Source organism: Labrus bergylta, chromosome 18 (assembly GCF_963930695.1).
Source record: "Labrus bergylta chromosome 18, fLabBer1.1, whole genome shotgun sequence".
In the NCBI taxonomy this organism is placed as follows: domain Eukaryota; kingdom Metazoa; phylum Chordata; class Actinopteri; order Labriformes; family Labridae; genus Labrus; species Labrus bergylta.
The window spans coordinates 14,281,414-14,300,740 of NC_089212.1; the positions used below are offsets into that span (position 1 = coordinate 14,281,414).

Here is a 19,327-nt window from a genome sequence, read left to right on the forward strand (position 1 = left end):
CGGGGGGGGGAGCAGGAGGAGAGGAGTGAGGTTGATTGTTTTAGTTCACTGCTCCAACGGTGACGTCATGGTGTCCGCTAGGATCAGGGTTGGGACTTTTTTTTTATTTGGGGCAGATTCTCATGTGAATGGCAATTTTCGGCATACAAAATAAAGCTAGTATTTTTGACATTACCGGGGCGAATGTGAGGGGAATTGTGCCTGGTGAGGTTACACAGGCAGGTGTGACTTAACATACTGATAAGTCGGGGGAAATTGGGTGGCTCAGATGTGCATACGGGAGGCGATTTTTTTAGCCTACATGTCAATAATTGACATGGAAGTGTTAAAAAGAAGACACCATTGCGAGAGTGTTTTTATTTTATTTTTATTTTATTTTTTATTTTAACTAAGGCGTACTAGACACATTAATGCAAAAAAGTGTGCGTTTTTGTGGTTTTGTGAAATATGAAATTGTAGTGTGGCGCCCTCGTGTGGTATCTCTAAGTATGAGCAGTACTGCAAAAGTTTCAACATGGCTCCTTAGCAACCAGACGCTGATCCGGACACAGACAGATGCCAAACATTGCTGAACTCAGAGGGGCTTCAGAGTGTGTTTGAGCTCAACAGGTCCGCCGGTATTATTTAATTTGCTGTAAAGAATAACGTTCATTTATCTACCGCGGTAGATTGAATCGTACAATCGGATATATTACCTTCCGTCAATTACTGACATTTATGGCACAATCCAAATATCTGTACCTAACGTTAGCTTGCCCGTGCCATAACTTTCAAGGCCAGCTAAGTTGGCATAAATGTGTGGAAAACTTTGGTTTGTTTGCTTACTTACCTCAGGTGTTTTGTTTTTTTCCCCCGTGCTGTCAGTACACTGTTTAAAGGCGTGATGTGTGCATCATTAGGGCGCATTTCATGAGCTATGATACAGAGCGAGAAACAAAAGCACCGCGGCGATGAGGAGGTGGTCAAAGAGCTGGTGAGTATGGAATTACATGGTAAATGGTTATAGGTTAAGAGCCGGGTTTAATGCTACTGCTTCCAACAAATAAATCAGCATTGTTTTGGGTCAACGGTGTAGCCAAGTTGGCAGAGCAGGTTGCCCTTTGGCGAGAGGCAAGGCCACAGTCCTTGTGGTCGTTGGTTCGACCCCTGATTCAGATGTTATTTGGTGCTTGATCCCTCACTCTCTCTAAACTCATTTACTGTATCTGTCTTGTCAAATTAAGGTAAAAAAAGACCAAACTGTAATCTTACTGTTAATATTACATTCCAAATGATCATTCAAGTGATTCTGTCACATAGTCATGTGGTATACTAAGTATGTGTGTTTTCTCTATAGTGTATTGCCAATGGTGTGTCCTATGAAAAGATTGCTCAAGAAGGATGCAACATCAGCTCCCTGGAGATGTTCTTCTCCGGTTTCCCCCGGATGGTCGGTCTTAACTTATTCCCCAGACTCTGTCAGCTCACCATAGTAGGCCAGAGCATAAATCACATCGATGGACTCGAGTGCTGTACTCTGCTTCAGGAGCTCTGGGTAGTCCAGTGCAATCTGACAGTACGTTTCCAATCACTCAATAAAAGCGTTTATTGGGCAATGTTTTAACCTTACACTTTATTATCTAAATCTTTCTCTTCCGTTCTGCACAAGTTAACTATACATGAGATGTCACATTTAATTAAAGAGTCATTTGTTCAATGTTCTTTTCTTGCAGGAAATATCAGGGGTACAGAATTGTCAGCAACTAAAGAAACTCTATCTTTATAACAATCATATCAGTGAAGTAAAGAACTTACAGATGCAGGGGGACCTAGAAGTCCTGTGGCTCAACAATAACCGCATAAGTCAGATACAGGTTTGAATTTGAACTTCTGAATTCACTTCCAGCTTTCTTGTCTGTGATTGCATGTTTTGTCAAAGAAGTTTTACAAATTATGTTAACTTGTGAATTTGATTAATGAAACCTGCCCCCCAAAAAAGGAATTTGACACTAATTTTCATATCAGTCTAATGTTCTCATTTTATAATATTTCCTCATTTTGAAAAATGTCTTTTTTTCCCAAAGGGCTTGAACTCGCTTCACAATCTTAAAGAACTTAACCTTGCGGACAACAACATTGAAAAGATCGGTAGGTTTTTTTTAAAACTTTCTGTGTTCACTGAGCTAGTTTTGATTGAGGTTCAATCAACTGTTTGAATAGAATAATAACGTGTTTCTAATAACTCATTTAAAGGGCACGGCCTTGACCCTAATGTCAACCTTCAGAATCTTAATATCTCCGGGAACAAGATCAGCTCCTTTAAGGTAACATTAAAACAGAAATATGCTTTTGTTAATGTTTTCTACTTATTTTCTAAAATATTATTAAAATCCTTGACCTGAAGAAAAGGCCAAATCTCATTCTTGTGAAATGTCGGGGTCTCATCCAGTTCACATTTTCAATCAAGTCTACAATGAGCTAGCTACACAAGACTTTTATTGAGTTATTGAGTAGCATGTTTTACATTTTTGTCATTCTTGATTGAGTGATAGAGTCATGGTTTCATCTATTTAAAAAGTGATCAAAAAAGGCTTCCTCTGTGTTAGTCAGTCATACAAGATGTAGACTGTAGCTGAGACACTCATTCAGAGTATTTAATCCAAGTCATATTTAGTCCAAGGTCATTATGAACAATACACAAAAACGTGCTGTGTCTTCAATATTGATTGGATTAGCACCAGAGATCATATTTGTGCAGTAAACCTTTTGCCACCAAAAAGTGTATTCTGCCTTTGATGGCATCCATCCAATGTTTAAACGTCCTTATCATATGCAGTCAGCATGACATGAGCAGAAAGTTTGTTATATTACCTTAATACATCTAAAAAATATATATATAATAGAATACAATATATTATTGTATCACAATATCTTTTCATTAAGTCATACATGGCTGAAAAACAAAGCTTTAAGTGCTTATCTAATTATTCCTCCTGCTTCTTATGGATAGATAAAGAAATAAATTAGATAGTTTAAAAAAAAAAAAAAAAAACACAGTTTAATCATCAAGGCAGAAGAAGGATCTGGATGTCTGTCAAAACTGATATAAAGGCTTGTTTAATTCTTGGGAGACAGAAGTACTTTTGTGATACAACTTAAGCCAATAGAATGAAGTAAAACCACTTCAATGAATTAGCCATGTGTGCTCTGTTCTACCAGGAGCTGACCATGATCGCCCACTTACCCCATATGAAAGAACTGGCACTGAAAGACCCCACGTCCACCCCAAACCCAGTGTGTCTGCTGTGTAACTATGCCACACATGTTCTATACCACATGCCAGGCCTCCAGCGACTTGACACCTACGACGTTTCGAGCAAGCAAGTCAAGGAAGCAGCTGAGGTAGTGAGGAGGAGACCATCAGAAACCACGTGTTACACTAACTGAGCACATCTAGGATCTGTTTAGCACTTAAGAGGAGACAAATTCTCATGATTTGTGTTGTCTTCCAATGTTTTGCTAAGTTCTTATAGATATTTCTCTTAGAATATTCTTAGCTTGCTTGAGAGATAGTATACAATATTATAAAATAAATAATTGAGAAATTATGAAGCGATTTGTTTCAGTGCACCAGTGACGTTTTTTTGTTTGTAGTCCACAGTAATGAAGAAAATGATGTACTACAACATGCGCGTTCGTACTGCTCAGAGGAACCTGGCAGAGACCAGGCTCAGTTTAAAGGAGAGGAAGAGAAATATGTTACAGTTACCGGAAGAATGCATCAGAACAATCAACCACACCCTAAAGAATGTATGTGTACAGTCCTTGAAACTTTCTAAAAAATGATTAACAGTAACAAGAGTTTATGATCATTCATATGTTTGTTATTGGACAAGGTTAAATTGACATTTTGAATCCCACCTAGCTTGAAAAGGAGCTCTCCAAATTGCCGACTGGTTGTAAGAAGTCTGCCTGCATGTTGGAGGACACATCATCACAACCAGCTGAAGGTCCAGGTGACAGACGTGACACACCCACCGACATCAGTCATGATCCTACTATGGAGCGCAAAATATTGAGCAAGATTGAAGCGCTGAGAGAGAGACTGTTGATATGGACGAGGAGAATAGATGAGTCAGTATATTTGAAGACATTACAGATGGAACATTTTTTTTTTTTTTTATCTTTTATGAAGTTATTCTTCCACTACAATCAAGCATGTTACTTTTCCTCTTCTCAGGATCGAGGCCCGGTTCCAGCGAGATATTTCCCAAGTCAGAAACATGATGGAATATACTGTGAAGTTTCTGTTGATGGAGCTAGAAAGTGTTGGAAATATTCGTTTGGAGGAGGGCTGCGCCACAGACCCTTGGTACATACTGTGACTCATAAAATGAAAAATACAACCATCGTAAATTTGACAGCTGCAGAGAATATATCAAACACAGCTTTAACTTGTAGTTTCTTCTTTTGTGTTCCAAACAGGTTTACTTCATGTTGCGACCTCCTGCTTTCGCGCTTCTCTCTTTCAGACTTCAAGGTTCATGGCATCACTGGTCTTAAGATCGATAAAGTTATACGCATCCACAATAGCGCTCTGAGGCTTCGCATTGAGGACAAATTTCACAACCTACTAACAAGCAAAGAGTCGACTAACTTTTCACAGTAAGCTAAACTAGATTGTAATGACGAACAACAACCATTGTGTTTTAAGAAATCATTAACAGAAGTGTTAACATTTACAATTGTAAGTAACAGGGAAGTCTATTCTGTTGAATCTAAACTGTTCAAGAAGGAATTACAGACGTCGGCTGGAGCACTTGTTCTACGCAGCTGATCCTGAAGGAAATAATGAAAAGGACGACATTTTGCACATTCTCGAGGAAGGCTTCAAAGCATCCAAACACAATAAGGTGTGCACCTTTGTATTATTGTTAAGACCTTTATTCCACAACAGTCAGTCCACTCACCAAGAATTGATTCCACTGGGCATGGGGAGAAAAACCAAAGCTAGTAGTAAGATAAGGATTATTTGGTTATCCTTTTTGTACCTGTATATGTGACACACTGTGACAAACAGAAATAATTCCCTTACAGATACATACACTGTAATACACATACCGGCACATGTTACAGTCACAAGTTGTACCATTGAAGCACTTGTAATAGTGAGTTGTAGACACTGATTTGGTTGGATTCAAAGTTAGATCATGCTAACTTTTACCATGTTGACTCTAATCTAGTCCTTGGAGACAGAGGGTGCTATACCTTTATCCAACAGCCTGATTGTGACTGAACAGCCCAGAATCCAACACACACTGAGTCAGGCCAGCCAAGGCGAGCCCAAGCACAGTACAGATATGATCCCCTTTAGGCATGGTGAGTTACATGTGATCATTGTTACCATCATGTCTTTATATTAGCCTACATTGTGACAACTGGTGAAGCTTGATGCTTTTGTTTTTTTCCCACTAAGGTAAGATTATTGTTTCCAAAGTGTTTGTGGGCTACAGCACGCCTTTCAGGGAGGGAGAACCAGTAGACAGAAACAGCTATCCCAGAGCGTACTCTGTTTATCGCAATGTGGACCCTAAGCACAGAATTGCTTTGAGTGAAGGTAAGCAGTGTGTTACCAGGTGAAAGAAGATATTTTTAAGTCAGTTCTTGAACAATGTTATTTTTATCTTTTTCCTTTTTTTTTTTTGTTCAGACAGCCCTCTTTCCTCAAAAACACACGCTGGTCCTGACTGCAGTCCCCGACAAAGACAGTGGTTTGTGTTTGACCATGAGCTCATCCTGCCGGAGTACATCATTTATTTTGAATACACCACTGGGGTACGTAAATAATTGCTTTTACTGTTGTGAATGTTCTTTGCAAATGAACTTTCTATATACGGCCTAATTCTAAATATGTGAATTAAATCGGACTCTTTTTTTAAAGACAAAATCTGATTTGTTGTCCTCTCTCTTTAAGTTTGTTTTGATTTTATTTTGATTGTATTTGAACAATCTATTAACAACTTTGGCCGCAAGGCAACCTAACCTGCCTACTATTAGTAGATAGTTACTGTATGTACCAAGCTGATAACTTCTAATATGTTGTTACTAGGATGGAGAACGTCCTGCACTGCCAGGCAATGGTACAGGCACAAATAATACTCCTTCAAATGATATCATCCTGGACAAAGAAGTCCATAGCATGGAGCCCGTGTTAAAGCCTCAGCCAAAGCTGTTGAGTTTGGATGACAAAGTTTTGCTTAATGTGGCCAGAGCCAATGTCCTCAGTCAGATCACTGTAAGTATTATAGCTTGTCAAATGGCATATTATTCTATAGCAAATTTCAAACACTCACAAAATACCTTTTTTGTTGTTGTATTAATCGGCAGGTGCTGAACCTTCATGGAAACAGTCTTAGTAAAATTAAGGCGATTTCCCATCTCACAGCTCTGCGGCATCTCACCATCAGCTTCAATGAGTTGACACATCTGGACGACATTTCTCACATGGTAAAACTGATGCTTGAAAAGATTGTTATTGAGCTTGAACTTTACAGTTTGTCTAAAGTCAGAAGAAAGTTTCATTTTAATTTGTAAAGTCTTCGTCATAATGTAATGGAATCAATGGAGGGAAAAAGTTTAACATCTATTGTTGCTGTCATCTAAATCTCAGCCCAACCTTGAGTTTCTGGACACCAGCTATAACCGCCTGGCAACCTTAGAGGGGCTGAGGGGGTTGGGGCAGCTTAAACAACTTGATGTGCGCTGGAACAAGTTGACCAAAGCCAGAGAGGATACAGCTGTGCTCAGAAAACACACACCAGCTCTACTGAGGCTTGACACCCGGTATAACCCCTGGAACAAGGTGTGGCCTCCTATCTGCTAAAAAAGTTTTTGTAAAATGCACATGGAAAGACATACAGTCACGTTGTTTTCTTTTCTTCAGCCTGAAGCAGTAAGGAAGACTGTACTGGGCCGTCTGACGACCCTCACACACCTGGACAATGTGCTGGTGACAGAGGAGGAGGCTGCTGAGGCTGTTCACATGGCTGCTGGATCCAAAATGAACCAGGTCAAGCTCTTACAGATACTGTAGGTTGCTGTACAGTGTGACTAAATCAATACATAGATCAAATAACTACAATTATTGAAAACATTTTACATTCAATTGAAAAAAAAACCCAATGTCAGTCCACTGCCTATTTCTTGATCTATATACCAAGATTACTCTCCTTAGTGTTTCAGCACTTTGGGTGCTACTTCAGTGTCTTGACACGCAGTGCAGGTGTCTTTACTGTTGTTGTTGCCCTTTTTATGTCTAGTGCTCTCATTGATTAGATAGCAACTTGTTGGCACCCAGGGGTGAACTTGTCTTAAAATGAGGCATGGTCAGGCACAAAGGGGGGCATTCCTATCTTGAGGATGCAAAAAATGACTTAGCCCTAGACCACCTAAAACTTGATCTCAAGTCCGTGGCTCAGTGTTGTCCCTGCTTTTCAGAGGCTGATTAGAAAGATGGGCATACACTGAGTTCACTACGCACTTCCACTGAGCTTGTTCCACACACACAGGATGCACAACAGCGCACCTATTCCACATTTTAATATAAGTGCATTTGCTAACACATTTAAATAGATTTTTTATGGGACTGGAGGACATCTACTAACATCATATTCTCATCCAGATACTCAGTCCACTGCGAATGTTGTCTAATACAAACAGAAACAAACATGGAAGCACACACACTCACAATAATTGTTATACAAATGAAACAAATAAATACATATTTTGAGCCTACCTTTATTTCATTCTGAGCAGTGAGCACACAGAACGTTAGTTAACATAGATCCTGTCGGTGTGTCTGGAGACTTTAGGAATTATTGAGGTTATGCTTTTGTGTCTCATGCGAAATACTGGTGGGACGTATGAAAGCCGAGGTTATGTCACGCGTCCCATGTAGAGGCTTTAGCTGTCATCACAGTGGCCTCGGGTTCAATTCCAACCTCATACCTTTACTTCATGTCATCCCTCACTCTCTCCTCCCAACATTTTCGGTCTCTCTTCAGCTCTCCTCTCCAATAGAGTCAAAAATATAACTTTAATAAAAAGGTTCCTAATAGTATACCGGTATATTTCCTCATGGACTGTAATTTATTCAGACCTGTTAAAACTCTGTTGCAGGCATCCCTTCTGGTTCACTCACGTACTAATGATGAACGGCCTCGCAGTCTCAGCCTGCTGTCAACAGCTCAGCTCCTATGTCAACTCAGTCCTGCACAATGGAGCATTAACACAGAGCTGGAGCCTGACTGGACTGCAAATGTAAGCCACAAGCATGCATGTTTCTCTGCCAAGCAGTTATGTTTAAGGTTTTTTATTTTTTAATGTTTAAGGTTTTTTTTTTTTTTTTTAAAGTTAATAGCTATACACTGTTTAATATCTGCATTTAATCATACGGTACTTGATTCATGTGTTTGTGGCCCATACATTTGAGCAGATCACTGCCCTGAACCTTGACAGCCAGAGGATTTCCAAACTGATCAGTCTGAATAAGCTGGTCAACCTGCGCTGGGCCTCCTTTAATGATAATGACATTTCCAGAGTGGAGGGTCTTGAGAGTTGTTTGAAGCTGGAGGAGCTTTCCCTCAACAACAACAACATCAGCACACTCACTGGTTAGACAAACTTTTACTTTGACACCGAAGTTGTGAAATAAAAAGATAAACTTAAAATAAAAAATAGCTTCCTCATAACCTCTTTGTCCCTTTTTCTTTAGGTCTTTCCAAACTGCGTTGCCTCAATAAACTGAGTCTAGATGGGAATCAGCTGTCTATCCTGGATGCCTCCACTCTGGATCAGCTTCCCAACCTGTCCTTTCTGTCTGTGGAGAACAACACCATCAGTTCTCTGCATGGCATACAGAGAGTTCGCTCGCTTCTTGAGCTCTACATTGGCAACAACCGAATTTCAACGTCACAGGACATCTACTTTTTAAAGGCAAATGGGAGGAAAATAAGGACAGAAAGTGTCAGACTTTCCTATAATTTTCACTGTGTTTTCTGTACTTACACGCTCCAATTTATTTTCAGGGATTGTCAAATCTCATCATCCTAGATCTTTATGGAAATCCTTTATTGGAGCGACTGGAAAACTATCGCATTTATGTTGTCTTCCACCTACCCTCCCTCAGAGCTCTGGATGGCATTGCTGTCGTATGTACTGACAAAAGCACACCAGTTAAACCTCTCAGATATTGTGTTCGTGTGGCATAATAACATACAGTTTGTTGTTGTTGTTGTTGTTTTTTCAAGGAGGTAACTGAGTGTGAAAATGCAAAGGACATGTTTGGAGGAAGACTAACACCTGACATGCTAGCAGAGAAGTTGGGCCACTCAAACTACAAAGACATAACCTACCTTACCCTGCAGTCCTGCTCTATACGGTAACAGCCAGGTTATACAGATAGATAAACTCAACATGCACCCAGTAATGCATGAACATTAACATATTGGTTTACTGTGTTTAAAAATATTTATTAATCAAACATTATTAACCCCTCACAGGATGGTGGATCTGACTCCAGCAGACCTGTTCTGTAATGTACGCAGTGTCAACTTAGACCACAACAACCTTACCTCTTTCTCAGGCCTCATCTACCTGCCCAACATCAAAGTAAAAAGAACTCTTGAGGTCAGATATTCAAATGCGAGATTTTCGTGCAACTGAGTTGTGAGCAATACAATATTTCTTTACAGGCTTTGTGTCTGAACTACAACCACATTGAGTCCATCTTCCCCAGACAAAAGACCCAGGCCCATCTGACAAACAGACAGATACTCCACAGCAAAGTTCACTCCAGTGGATATGGCCAACAGAGCCCATCCAAAGGCAAAGTGTAACAGAGTTTTATTTGAATGATTCACGTTTTTCCACTGTTTTAAAGTTAGATGTGCATGATGTTTAACCTGAGATGAAATTGTAGACTGTCACCATAAGGGGGCAGCACTGACCAGCCAATGAGGAACCTGCTTCTTGCTCTAAAAACTAACTCTTTATAATAGGCACATATAAACCCTTATAAAATCCTTAAGTACATGATGTTATTGATAGAAATTAGTTTATGTAATCATTTATTCAGATATGTTCACTCTTTCTAGAGATGTAACGCCTAATATACAATAAATGTATTTAGATCTTTGTAGTATATTTCTAGTTTCTACATTGTCAGCATATATTAGGAATAATGATATGATCTAACATTTGTACTTTCCTTTGGTGGTAACCAGTATATGAGCAGTGCTGTGACAGGCATATGTGTGATTGCCTTTGGGTGGTCTGCACCTGTGAAGTTAAAAGAGACAGCAGGAGCAACAAAAGAGATGTTCATTTAACCACAGACTGCCATTCTGTGATTGTGTTTAAGGGAAACTGGGCCTACTGGCAGTCTGGATCCTCTGATGGGCAGCCTGGAAGTGCTGCATTTGAGTCACAATGGCATCTCCAATATGGCCAATCTGCAGCTCAGCAGGCTCACCAATCTTAAAGCACTCTTTCTCCAAGGTATGTATGGTTGGCGTACAACCCCGATCTAACAAAGTGTGATCCGTGTAAAGAGTCTGTGAAAAGGCAAACACTGAGAACCAAGTCTCCCATAGACCTAAGGCCAGGTGGGAGATGAGACTGGAAGAAAAGAACCCTGACTTTCTTTTCAATCGCTGTTGATGGCTTCTGATTGAGTTTTGCTTTTTCAGGGCTATTTGTCCCACAAAGGCGACATTACTTGTCCTTTCTCCCTTTTTTTTTGCTTGGAATCCTTTCGAAGATGCCTCTGTAATTTCAGTGCCTTTTACACCCGAGGCAGACAATAAATATCCACCAAAAAAACAACATTGCCTGAAAATACTTCCCTGAATGCTGTTTGGTGTAAGATATATACAGTTATTTGCTTATAGTTGTATTAGACTATTGTTTGAGATTTCTTTACATTGTTTTGATTCAGATTTCTCTTTCCTTAGATAATGAGATCAGCCAGGTGGAAGGATTGGAGGGGAATCACCTGCTCAGAGAGCTTGTGTTGGACAGGAATCGCATCAAAGCTCTGGCTGAAAACTCTTTCAATGCGCAGAGCGTCCTGCTTGAACTGCACCTAGCAGAGAACCGAATCCGGGAGCTTAACCATCTGCATCCTTTAACTGAGCTCCGCAAGCTTGATCTTGGCATGAACAAGCTGCAGGTATGCTCAAGAAGCAGACATTTCTTCACCTGCAGATTTTTTTTCACGTTTATATTCAGATTTTCATTTAAACTACATTTTCGGATTCCAATTAGGCTGCCATAATAACTCAACAGAGACATTTCCTGAGGTGACCACCAAGGTCACAGTGAGCCTTTGTGTAGTTTTTTTTTGATCTACCAACATACTGATTGGTTCTTATGTAAAATTTGTCAGATGTTGAAGAATGTATTTTATTCAGCATACTGGATTATTACTTTTCCCTACATTTGCAAAGTAAGACATGAAGTATAGTAATCATGAGTCATTACCCCCCCCAGCTGTGGTATGTTAAGGGCAGCATTGAGGAGAATCAAGTTTGATTGAAGGTCAGGGCCGTGTGTATGAAGACAGACATGAACAATCAGGAAATGTGTAATCAGCTTCTCAGCCTGCGTACCTTTCTCACCAAGGGCAAGTGATTTGCACTTTTGTTGCCAGTTTCTTCTTCCCTTCACTTCCTTAATGTTTTCATGCATATAATTAAGACATAAATACAGCAATCAAGCCAGCGCAGCAGTTCTCACAGTGGGGGGGGGTCTTTGAATTACAGCCAAATACAGCCATAAACCTGTGAATGACTGTAAAACACTTCCAATGCCCTGTTGCGTGCCCAAACTCTCCCATGAGATTAATATGAGCTCACACATGTAATCTCTCCCATCAGCTGCTTCCATCCTCCCAACACCAAAATTATGGGGGTCAGGCCGGATGCATATGTCTCCATTATCAACACACAGCAGGCTACTCCCAGTATGAAAGAAAAGTTAAATGAATGGATAGTGGACAATAATTATATTAAAGACAAAATCTTCTTTGTTTCTTTACTTCTGTTTCTAAGGACATCACAGAGCTTGAAAAACTAGATGTTCTTCCTTCGCTGTCGGAGCTCTCTGTTGTTGGCAATCCCGTGAGTATCACAAGTGTTTGTGCATCGAACACAACTTGGATTTATTTTTTTAAAGGTTTGTTTAATCGTCAACCAGTGATGCAAACATATTAGCTGTCAACCACAGGACACTTTGAACTCTTTCACTCGAAAACAAATCATCAAAAGTACGCTCACAGGCTCAATTTCTCCCTTGCACCACCCAGACCACTATCCCAATGTAACACTGAGGTTCCAAATTAAGCGATTACATGATGGCCCATCTGCTGTGCCTCAAACTGGCCGGCATCAGAGACAAATCCGTTGACCAAATGGCAGGGCCCTATTGGCCCAGTTACATCACCCATCTGAAGCTCATGGATCAGGCCCCGATGCAGCCCATGGCCACTCTATCGTCTGCTGGGCTCTGCTCAGCTGTGGAAGTCTCGATAGTCCTCGACCCCATCCCCCTTCTTTTCCCATAGGAGGAGTTAATCTTGCCAGGGAGTAGAGGCCAACAGCTACCCCGGAGACAATACCTCCTGCTGTTGACAGCATGAAATCCCGACCTCACCCATGTTCCCTGGCATGAGTCGGTCTCCTCTTTTCCACTGGGCATCCACTGGCATGCACTCACAAATTCAAAACAGCAGCAGTGTCCTTAAGGAACGTAATGTTCTATGAATGAACTGGCTCAATTTCTATCCAGGCCAGAGGGGTCCCCTCAGCTGGGTGAGGTGGTCTCTGATGCTGTCACCTGGGTCTCTGGAATCGCTGTTGAGAACATGCTAACTTTGTAGGGATTCACACAGCAGCATAGTTATTCCAGATATCATTCAGGCTTCATGTTAATAATGCTGAAAACTACTTCTGATCAGCATCATTTATTGCTGGGTTTTTGTTACAAACAGGTGGCTTTTTTTTTCCCTCTTCCAGGTGGCCAGAAATTCTCTCCACAGACCAGCTGTGGTGCTTCGTCTGTCTTCTCTGCGGGTACTGGATGGTGTGATGGTCACCTTGGAGGAAAGAACACGGGCTGAACTCTTAAGTGCTGAGCAATCAGTGAGTGGAAAAATACCATGATTAAAGCCTTATCATTGTTGGGTCCTTATAAGATGTTTCCAGTATTTTAAGACTTTTGGAACAATTAAATTCCTCAACAACAACAAAAAAGAATAATTTAAGACTTCTATATGTATCCCCAATACATTTTTTTCCTGGTGTAGAGAGAGGCCTCTGCAAGTGTTCCTCATAACATGTTTTAGGGACATGAATAAGGCTATTTAAAAGATGCTCCTACTCTCTTTGTATTCCTGCGTACAGCAGAACCACAAATGAACTAAAACCTTGTTTGTCTAAAACCTCATAATGGGCCTTATCATGTAAGATAGAAAGCAACAGAAATAAATAAAATGCCAACAACCACACCACTGCCATGAAATAAGGGGGAAAATCCTGGATCAAAGTATTTTAGTCCGACTGAATTGATGTTCATGTAACAAGAGACCAGGGCAGTAATTCTCCTGCAGCTCTGAATTAAAAGCAGCCTAAGCTTGCTGGCATCATCCTGCTGATTAGATGAAATGTGCCCAGCCGATAATGCACCAGTGGATTTACCCCCTATTAGCCTAGTCAACACGACCCCCTCTGCTTGTTAATCATGGAAACGACTGAGCAGAGATCCTGGGTTTTCTCATTAAGACTAAGAAAAGCACAAACCTCATCACTGCTCATTTGTCACTCTTAATTTATGCCTTTGACTTCTTTCTTGAATATGAACATTGTTATTGATGAGTGATAATTGCATTTCCCTATAAGATGCATACTGTATATACGTATATGTGGATTATATATGTTGTACATTTGTAGACAACATATGAGTTTCTGCTTTTGGTTTTCAGCGTAATCAAGCCCACAAAAGTTACCTATTTAATATTTCTCTGAAAGTCATGTTCCCAATGCCCTGGAGCTTCTCTTCCCACAACTGAGATCAACCTGCCTGAACTGCGACCTCTTATACCTCGGAACCCTCCTCTCAGAGCAGTGGGTATAAGTGGGGCACAACAGATCTCTATGCACAGGCACGATATCTTACCAACTAATGTGGAGGAATCTCAATTTCATTACCCATACACAAGTGAGTGTGACTTTTTTTTTCCTTATGGAGATCAGGAGTCTCTTCTTAAATATAATCCATTACAATAAGCTTCATATAGACGTTTTTTTCCTGCATACGATTTGTATATATATATATATATATATATATATGTATCTATATATGTGTATATATATATATATATGTATATGTATGTATATATATATGTGTGTGTGTGTGTGTGTGTGTGTGTATATATATACACACACACACACACACACACACACACACACACACACACAGAGCTGAAGTTGACCCTCTTCATTCTGGCTCTCTCACCCACACCCTTGTATTAATTCTCAATTCAGACAAGCGGAACAAGAATGTGAACGCTCCTCGCAGCATCCAAACTGACATTAATTTCAGACACGGTCGGAGAACAGGAAGCAACCTGCCGACAACAACTCTCCTTCCTGATGGGAACAGAGTCATGATCATGTATCCCAACCTAGAGCAAGACAGCAGGTGAGTAGATCCAAAACCATCTACAGGTCTAGCTATGTTTCTTTTATAATATGAACGATCCATTTAAAGCTAATATGATTAATTTTAACTGTTTGCTTTTACTTTATATCTTTAAGATTTCCAAATGGTGGCAAATATCCTCCACTGTAGCATCCAGAAGCAGTGGAGCCCTCAACATCAAAGTGAAAAGTACTGGACAATCATTACACAATCAAGAGGTTAACACACACAACAGCCATCACTGTGTTATATTCTATAGAATTATACCACTTTATACATTGATGATGGTGTTTTTGTGAGTGTATCTTTATGTATATGAGCATGGGTTATTGAGGACTCTCTGTAAACTTGAAACATTTCCTTTGCTGTTACATGCCACAAATCTCTTACATACATTTTTTAAAATAAAAAAAATATTTGGGGATAGAGAAAATTAGGTTGATTGTAATGCATCCCTTTCAAATGCTTACATAATGACTTTGACCTTGTTTTCTATCCACATACATGGATCACTAACTATGGTAATCTGAGGATGAGAGGTTTTGGTGTCATTTCCTACAGCCATTCCATCCTTGGCCACAAACAAGTGGAAAAAACACTCACAGATGTAACGGCGTGTAAGGGTGGCATGCTGCATCCACTGGGTCAAATGCATCCCCAACAAGTGGATAATCCAGCTTTAGCACACCTCTCTGTGGACAATAATCTGCAGTCGCTCAGATAAAGATATAATCCTGAACGAGGTCCAAATGGATTTCAGAGATTGTCAGTTTCATCATGTTAGCCTCTTTTCCAAAAGCCCAGCACAGTTTTTGACTAATAGGCAGATCTGGTGTGTTGTAACTGGAAATGAACCTACTCCACTTGATATTTATGATCTGAGTTCTGCTCAGCATGAGATTATAATCCTCTGTGTCTTCCTTTCAGTTTAAAATAGTAGTTCTGTAGTTAATAAAAACATAAATCTGAGCCTTAAATATGGAGGAGATATCCTGTATAATGCGATTCAGAGCGTTTTCATTCTAGGACTTAAAACTGGTTACTATACAATAAAAAACTTCATGTGAACAAGTTAAGATAGGAAATGTACATCCATAAATATTTACATTTGTATTGTAATTTTTCATTTTAAGATTAGACGTATACTTCTCTTATATTACATTCTCCATAATAAATGACACAACATACACAAATAAATTGGGACCCAGTTTTGTAAGACTGTACACATCAGCAAAAAGTTTTCTTTTTCTCAATGAAATTCCTTCCAAATAATATTTCTTTAAGTAGCAACATTTTCTGTTGTGTTTATTCCTTCAACCTGATGTTGAACTCTATTGATCAGTGGCATTGTCATGATCACTAGGTGTCCTTAGAGTTCCATTAGCTCTACCTTTACATGCTGCAAAACCAATCCTCAATGAATTTACCACATGCCCTTTAGATAGTAATTCTGAAGTTGTATACATGCATGTGTATACTATTGTTCAGTGTCCCTGGCTTGTGTAGCCTGAGCTGAACATGTGAGGCAGCATCCAGATCCAGGCAGCAAAAGTTAAAAGCTCTCCCCAAACAAGCTCCTCTAATGCATGTACTTAACTTCACTTAATTTGTGTTAATTCCCAGCATTAAGCGGGGCTAATGACCGTGCAAGTGAGTGCACTGTCATTACCTTGCTCTGCCTGACATCAACAGGCAGCTGATGGACTCACATAAAAAACCCTCTAATGCACAGATTTGGGGGCTCAGTGAGAGCTCTCTAATGCATTAGATATTGCAAAGGATAATTACACATTTTATATGTGTGTACAGTTACTGTAACTTTTTTTATTGCAGTTGTATTTATGTGTAGTGTAACCTTTTAGCCAGCCTTGCATTTCACACAATATGCTTCTCTTTGCATATATGCCAGTATTTTTAACATTTAAATGACATCAGCATAAAGATTGTGAATAATTCATCAGTTCTGAGTGAACCCAGATGCACCACTATCTCTGCCTATCTCTCCCACGTCTTGCTTCTCCATGTGAGCAGACCACATGGTTCTTAGCTGGTTTAATGGGATGGAATGTGACAGGTTGTGTTTTCATCATCCTGATATGGAGCCCCACTCGGGCAGGAGGGATAGAACAAGAGAGAGGAGAGGCAAAGTGAGTTGGTTTCTTTAGATGTAGCCTGGATTCATAATTAGACATGTTTTTTGCTTGTTGTGAATCAGTTATAGATGATATTCTTTGCCCCATCCCCTACAACACACACACACACACACACACACACACACACACACACACACACACACACACACACATAGACACACAGGAAAACACATGCTCTGCATGGGGCCATTACTGCTGGTCCACTAACTCCCTACATTTGCTGTGTCTGTGCATTCAGAGCACCATTAGTCCAAGACTCTGTGAATAATTGCTGAATGGACCATGTTTTCTCTGCTGTCTACGTAGGTTCTAGTGTCGGTTGCTGTGTGTGAAGTGAGAGCGATGGGGACATTGATTGATGTTTGATGTTGAAGATAACGCTGCATGTTGTGCAGTGCTTATGAAAGCAGTATGTGTAATGGATGAACAATATTAAACTCCACATGCATTATACATTTACCAGGCTGTATTAACTTTAGAAGTGCTTCAGAAGAGGTTACAATTACATACACATCAACACTTGACTTGGAACTGCTCCTGAAAAACTGAAATGTTCTCTCCACATCTAGCTGCTGTTGGCAAACAAATTGCAGGTCCTCACTGAAACATAAATTATCTTGTTTTTAAAAGGGGCATATTATGTTTTGAGTTTGTTTTTCATCCCCACAAATACATCCTCTTGAAAAACAATCTTGGCATATTGCTTCTCTCGAAATCTCATCCAGTTATTGTTGTCGCCTGTCATTTTCCTTTAAATTGTTTCCTTTGAGGCTCCCAGGATTAAAAAGGGAATAGGAAAACACAGATGAAAGAATGTTCTGAGAGTGACAATTAGAGTGAATAGGTAAATGCTTTTATTTTGTACAGACATTTTGAATGAGAGCACACCTCGCTGAAAACATTACATTTTAACTGCTATTTATTTCTGGTCTTGAATGTGATTTTTCACATTATTGAACCCGTGCGTCATTTCTCATATTAGTTCAATCAAACAAAGCATGGTGCATGTTTAAAATGGCAAAAACAAGGCACAAATAACAAAACAACAGACAAATACCCAATTTTGTAAATGCAGTATGAATCAATTTTCATAGAATCGTCAGCTTGTCTGCTGTTGGCAGATTGAAGCCAATTTGGTATCTGCCATTTGCATTTGTGTGACTGCTTTAATGACTCTTAAGTCTTAATTCAAGCTGATATGCTTCAACCAGTGGCCACACCAGAAATGACGAAATGGTTTTAAATAAATGGTGCTATTGGAAAGATTAGAGGGTGCAATACATGTTGTCATGACTGATGGGCTCTTCTATTGTTGTGCTTTATTCTGCTCTGTACAAAGTAGAAATTGCTTTTTCAAGATGATGAGGAAATACAAACCCTGTTGAAGAATCACAACAACAACAATTTAATCTCCTTGGCTCCAGATTATTGTCTTTATTTGTGTTTATATTGCAGCCTTTTTAGTTGATCACTTTAGTTCATCCTCCTTTTTGCCCTCCTAAATTCACCATAAATCAACATTTTGGAGAGGAAGACACTTGAACACAATCACTCTCATTATGTTGAAATAATAAAATACCTCTAGGATTTTCTCTTTTATGTATGAACAACAAGGATTTTGAATGAAATATTAATATTCCTAATCCTATGTCAGTTTTTGGGGTTGACTAAGCGCATTATATTCAGGATTTAAAGATGCAGGCAAGAGAGAGGATGAAAAAAAATGTAAGGAAAAGAAGGGTAAACAATCCCTGGATCATGCCATTTGACTTAATTAGAAAGCGTACAATTGGACTGTCTTTATAGAGAGAGAAACATGCAGAGTTAGAGCCACAGATTGGACTTGAACCGCTCACCTTTGAGGACTATAGCCTCCGACCCAACCGCTAGGCCATCAGTGTCCGACCTGCTTAAATAATGTAATGGTAGGCTGTTACAATTTACGCCAAGATCACTAATACACTTGTGGATTATAACCGATAACCCATTATCTTTAGCTGCTGGAAAGCTTTGTGGAAGTCAATATGTTGGTGGCAAAATTTCATAACATAAACAGCCTTGTCTGCAAAATTATGTATTTAACATTATATTTGTATTTTAATGTTATTGTTATTTTTATTATGCTATGTTTGGTTTTCTGTTGCTGCACTACCTGAATTTCCACTCGGATTATAAATAAAGGATGATCTCATCTAGATCAGCTATAAACTACAGAAATAGTCCGACAAGAATTTGCTCTTATGCTTTCAGCCAAAAGACACACAAAAACCCTGTTTTTTTATATATACTTTTGTCTTACAAAATGTGTTTGTGTTCGTGTCTGTGTGCGTCTCTGTTGCTTTCGGAGGGGCGGGTTATGGTGTGTAATGGGCGGGATTATACGTTTCCAGCCAATCAGGGTACGCGCTCATCTATTGTCTACATTCCTATTGGTTACA

The 19,327-nt window shown here is 39.6% G+C and overlaps 1 protein-coding gene across 1 annotated transcript; it reads left to right on the plus strand.

Annotated features, from left to right (window-relative positions):
- Window positions 1–135: 135 nt before the first annotated feature.
- On the plus strand, window positions 136–15,209 carry lrrc9 (leucine rich repeat containing 9). The gene is made up of 32 exons (XM_065966558.1): window positions 136–973; window positions 1,337–1,555; window positions 1,713–1,853; window positions 2,064–2,127; window positions 2,233–2,303; window positions 3,199–3,381; window positions 3,634–3,789; window positions 3,905–4,113; window positions 4,220–4,351; window positions 4,465–4,644; window positions 4,775–4,892; window positions 5,223–5,358; window positions 5,456–5,596; window positions 5,690–5,814; window positions 6,089–6,274; window positions 6,367–6,486; window positions 6,650–6,841; window positions 6,923–7,048; window positions 8,158–8,298; window positions 8,474–8,651; window positions 8,753–8,973; window positions 9,066–9,188; window positions 9,288–9,418; window positions 9,540–9,648; window positions 9,732–9,871; window positions 10,400–10,536; window positions 10,992–11,209; window positions 12,090–12,158; window positions 13,053–13,178; window positions 14,064–14,253; window positions 14,580–14,736; window positions 14,853–15,209. The coding sequence occupies exons 1-32, from the start codon at window positions 917–919 to the stop codon at window positions 14,884–14,886; spliced, it is 4,530 nt and encodes a 1,509-aa protein (XP_065822630.1). The 5' UTR covers window positions 136–916; the 3' UTR covers window positions 14,887–15,209.
- Window positions 15,210–19,327: the final 4,118 nt, after the last annotated feature.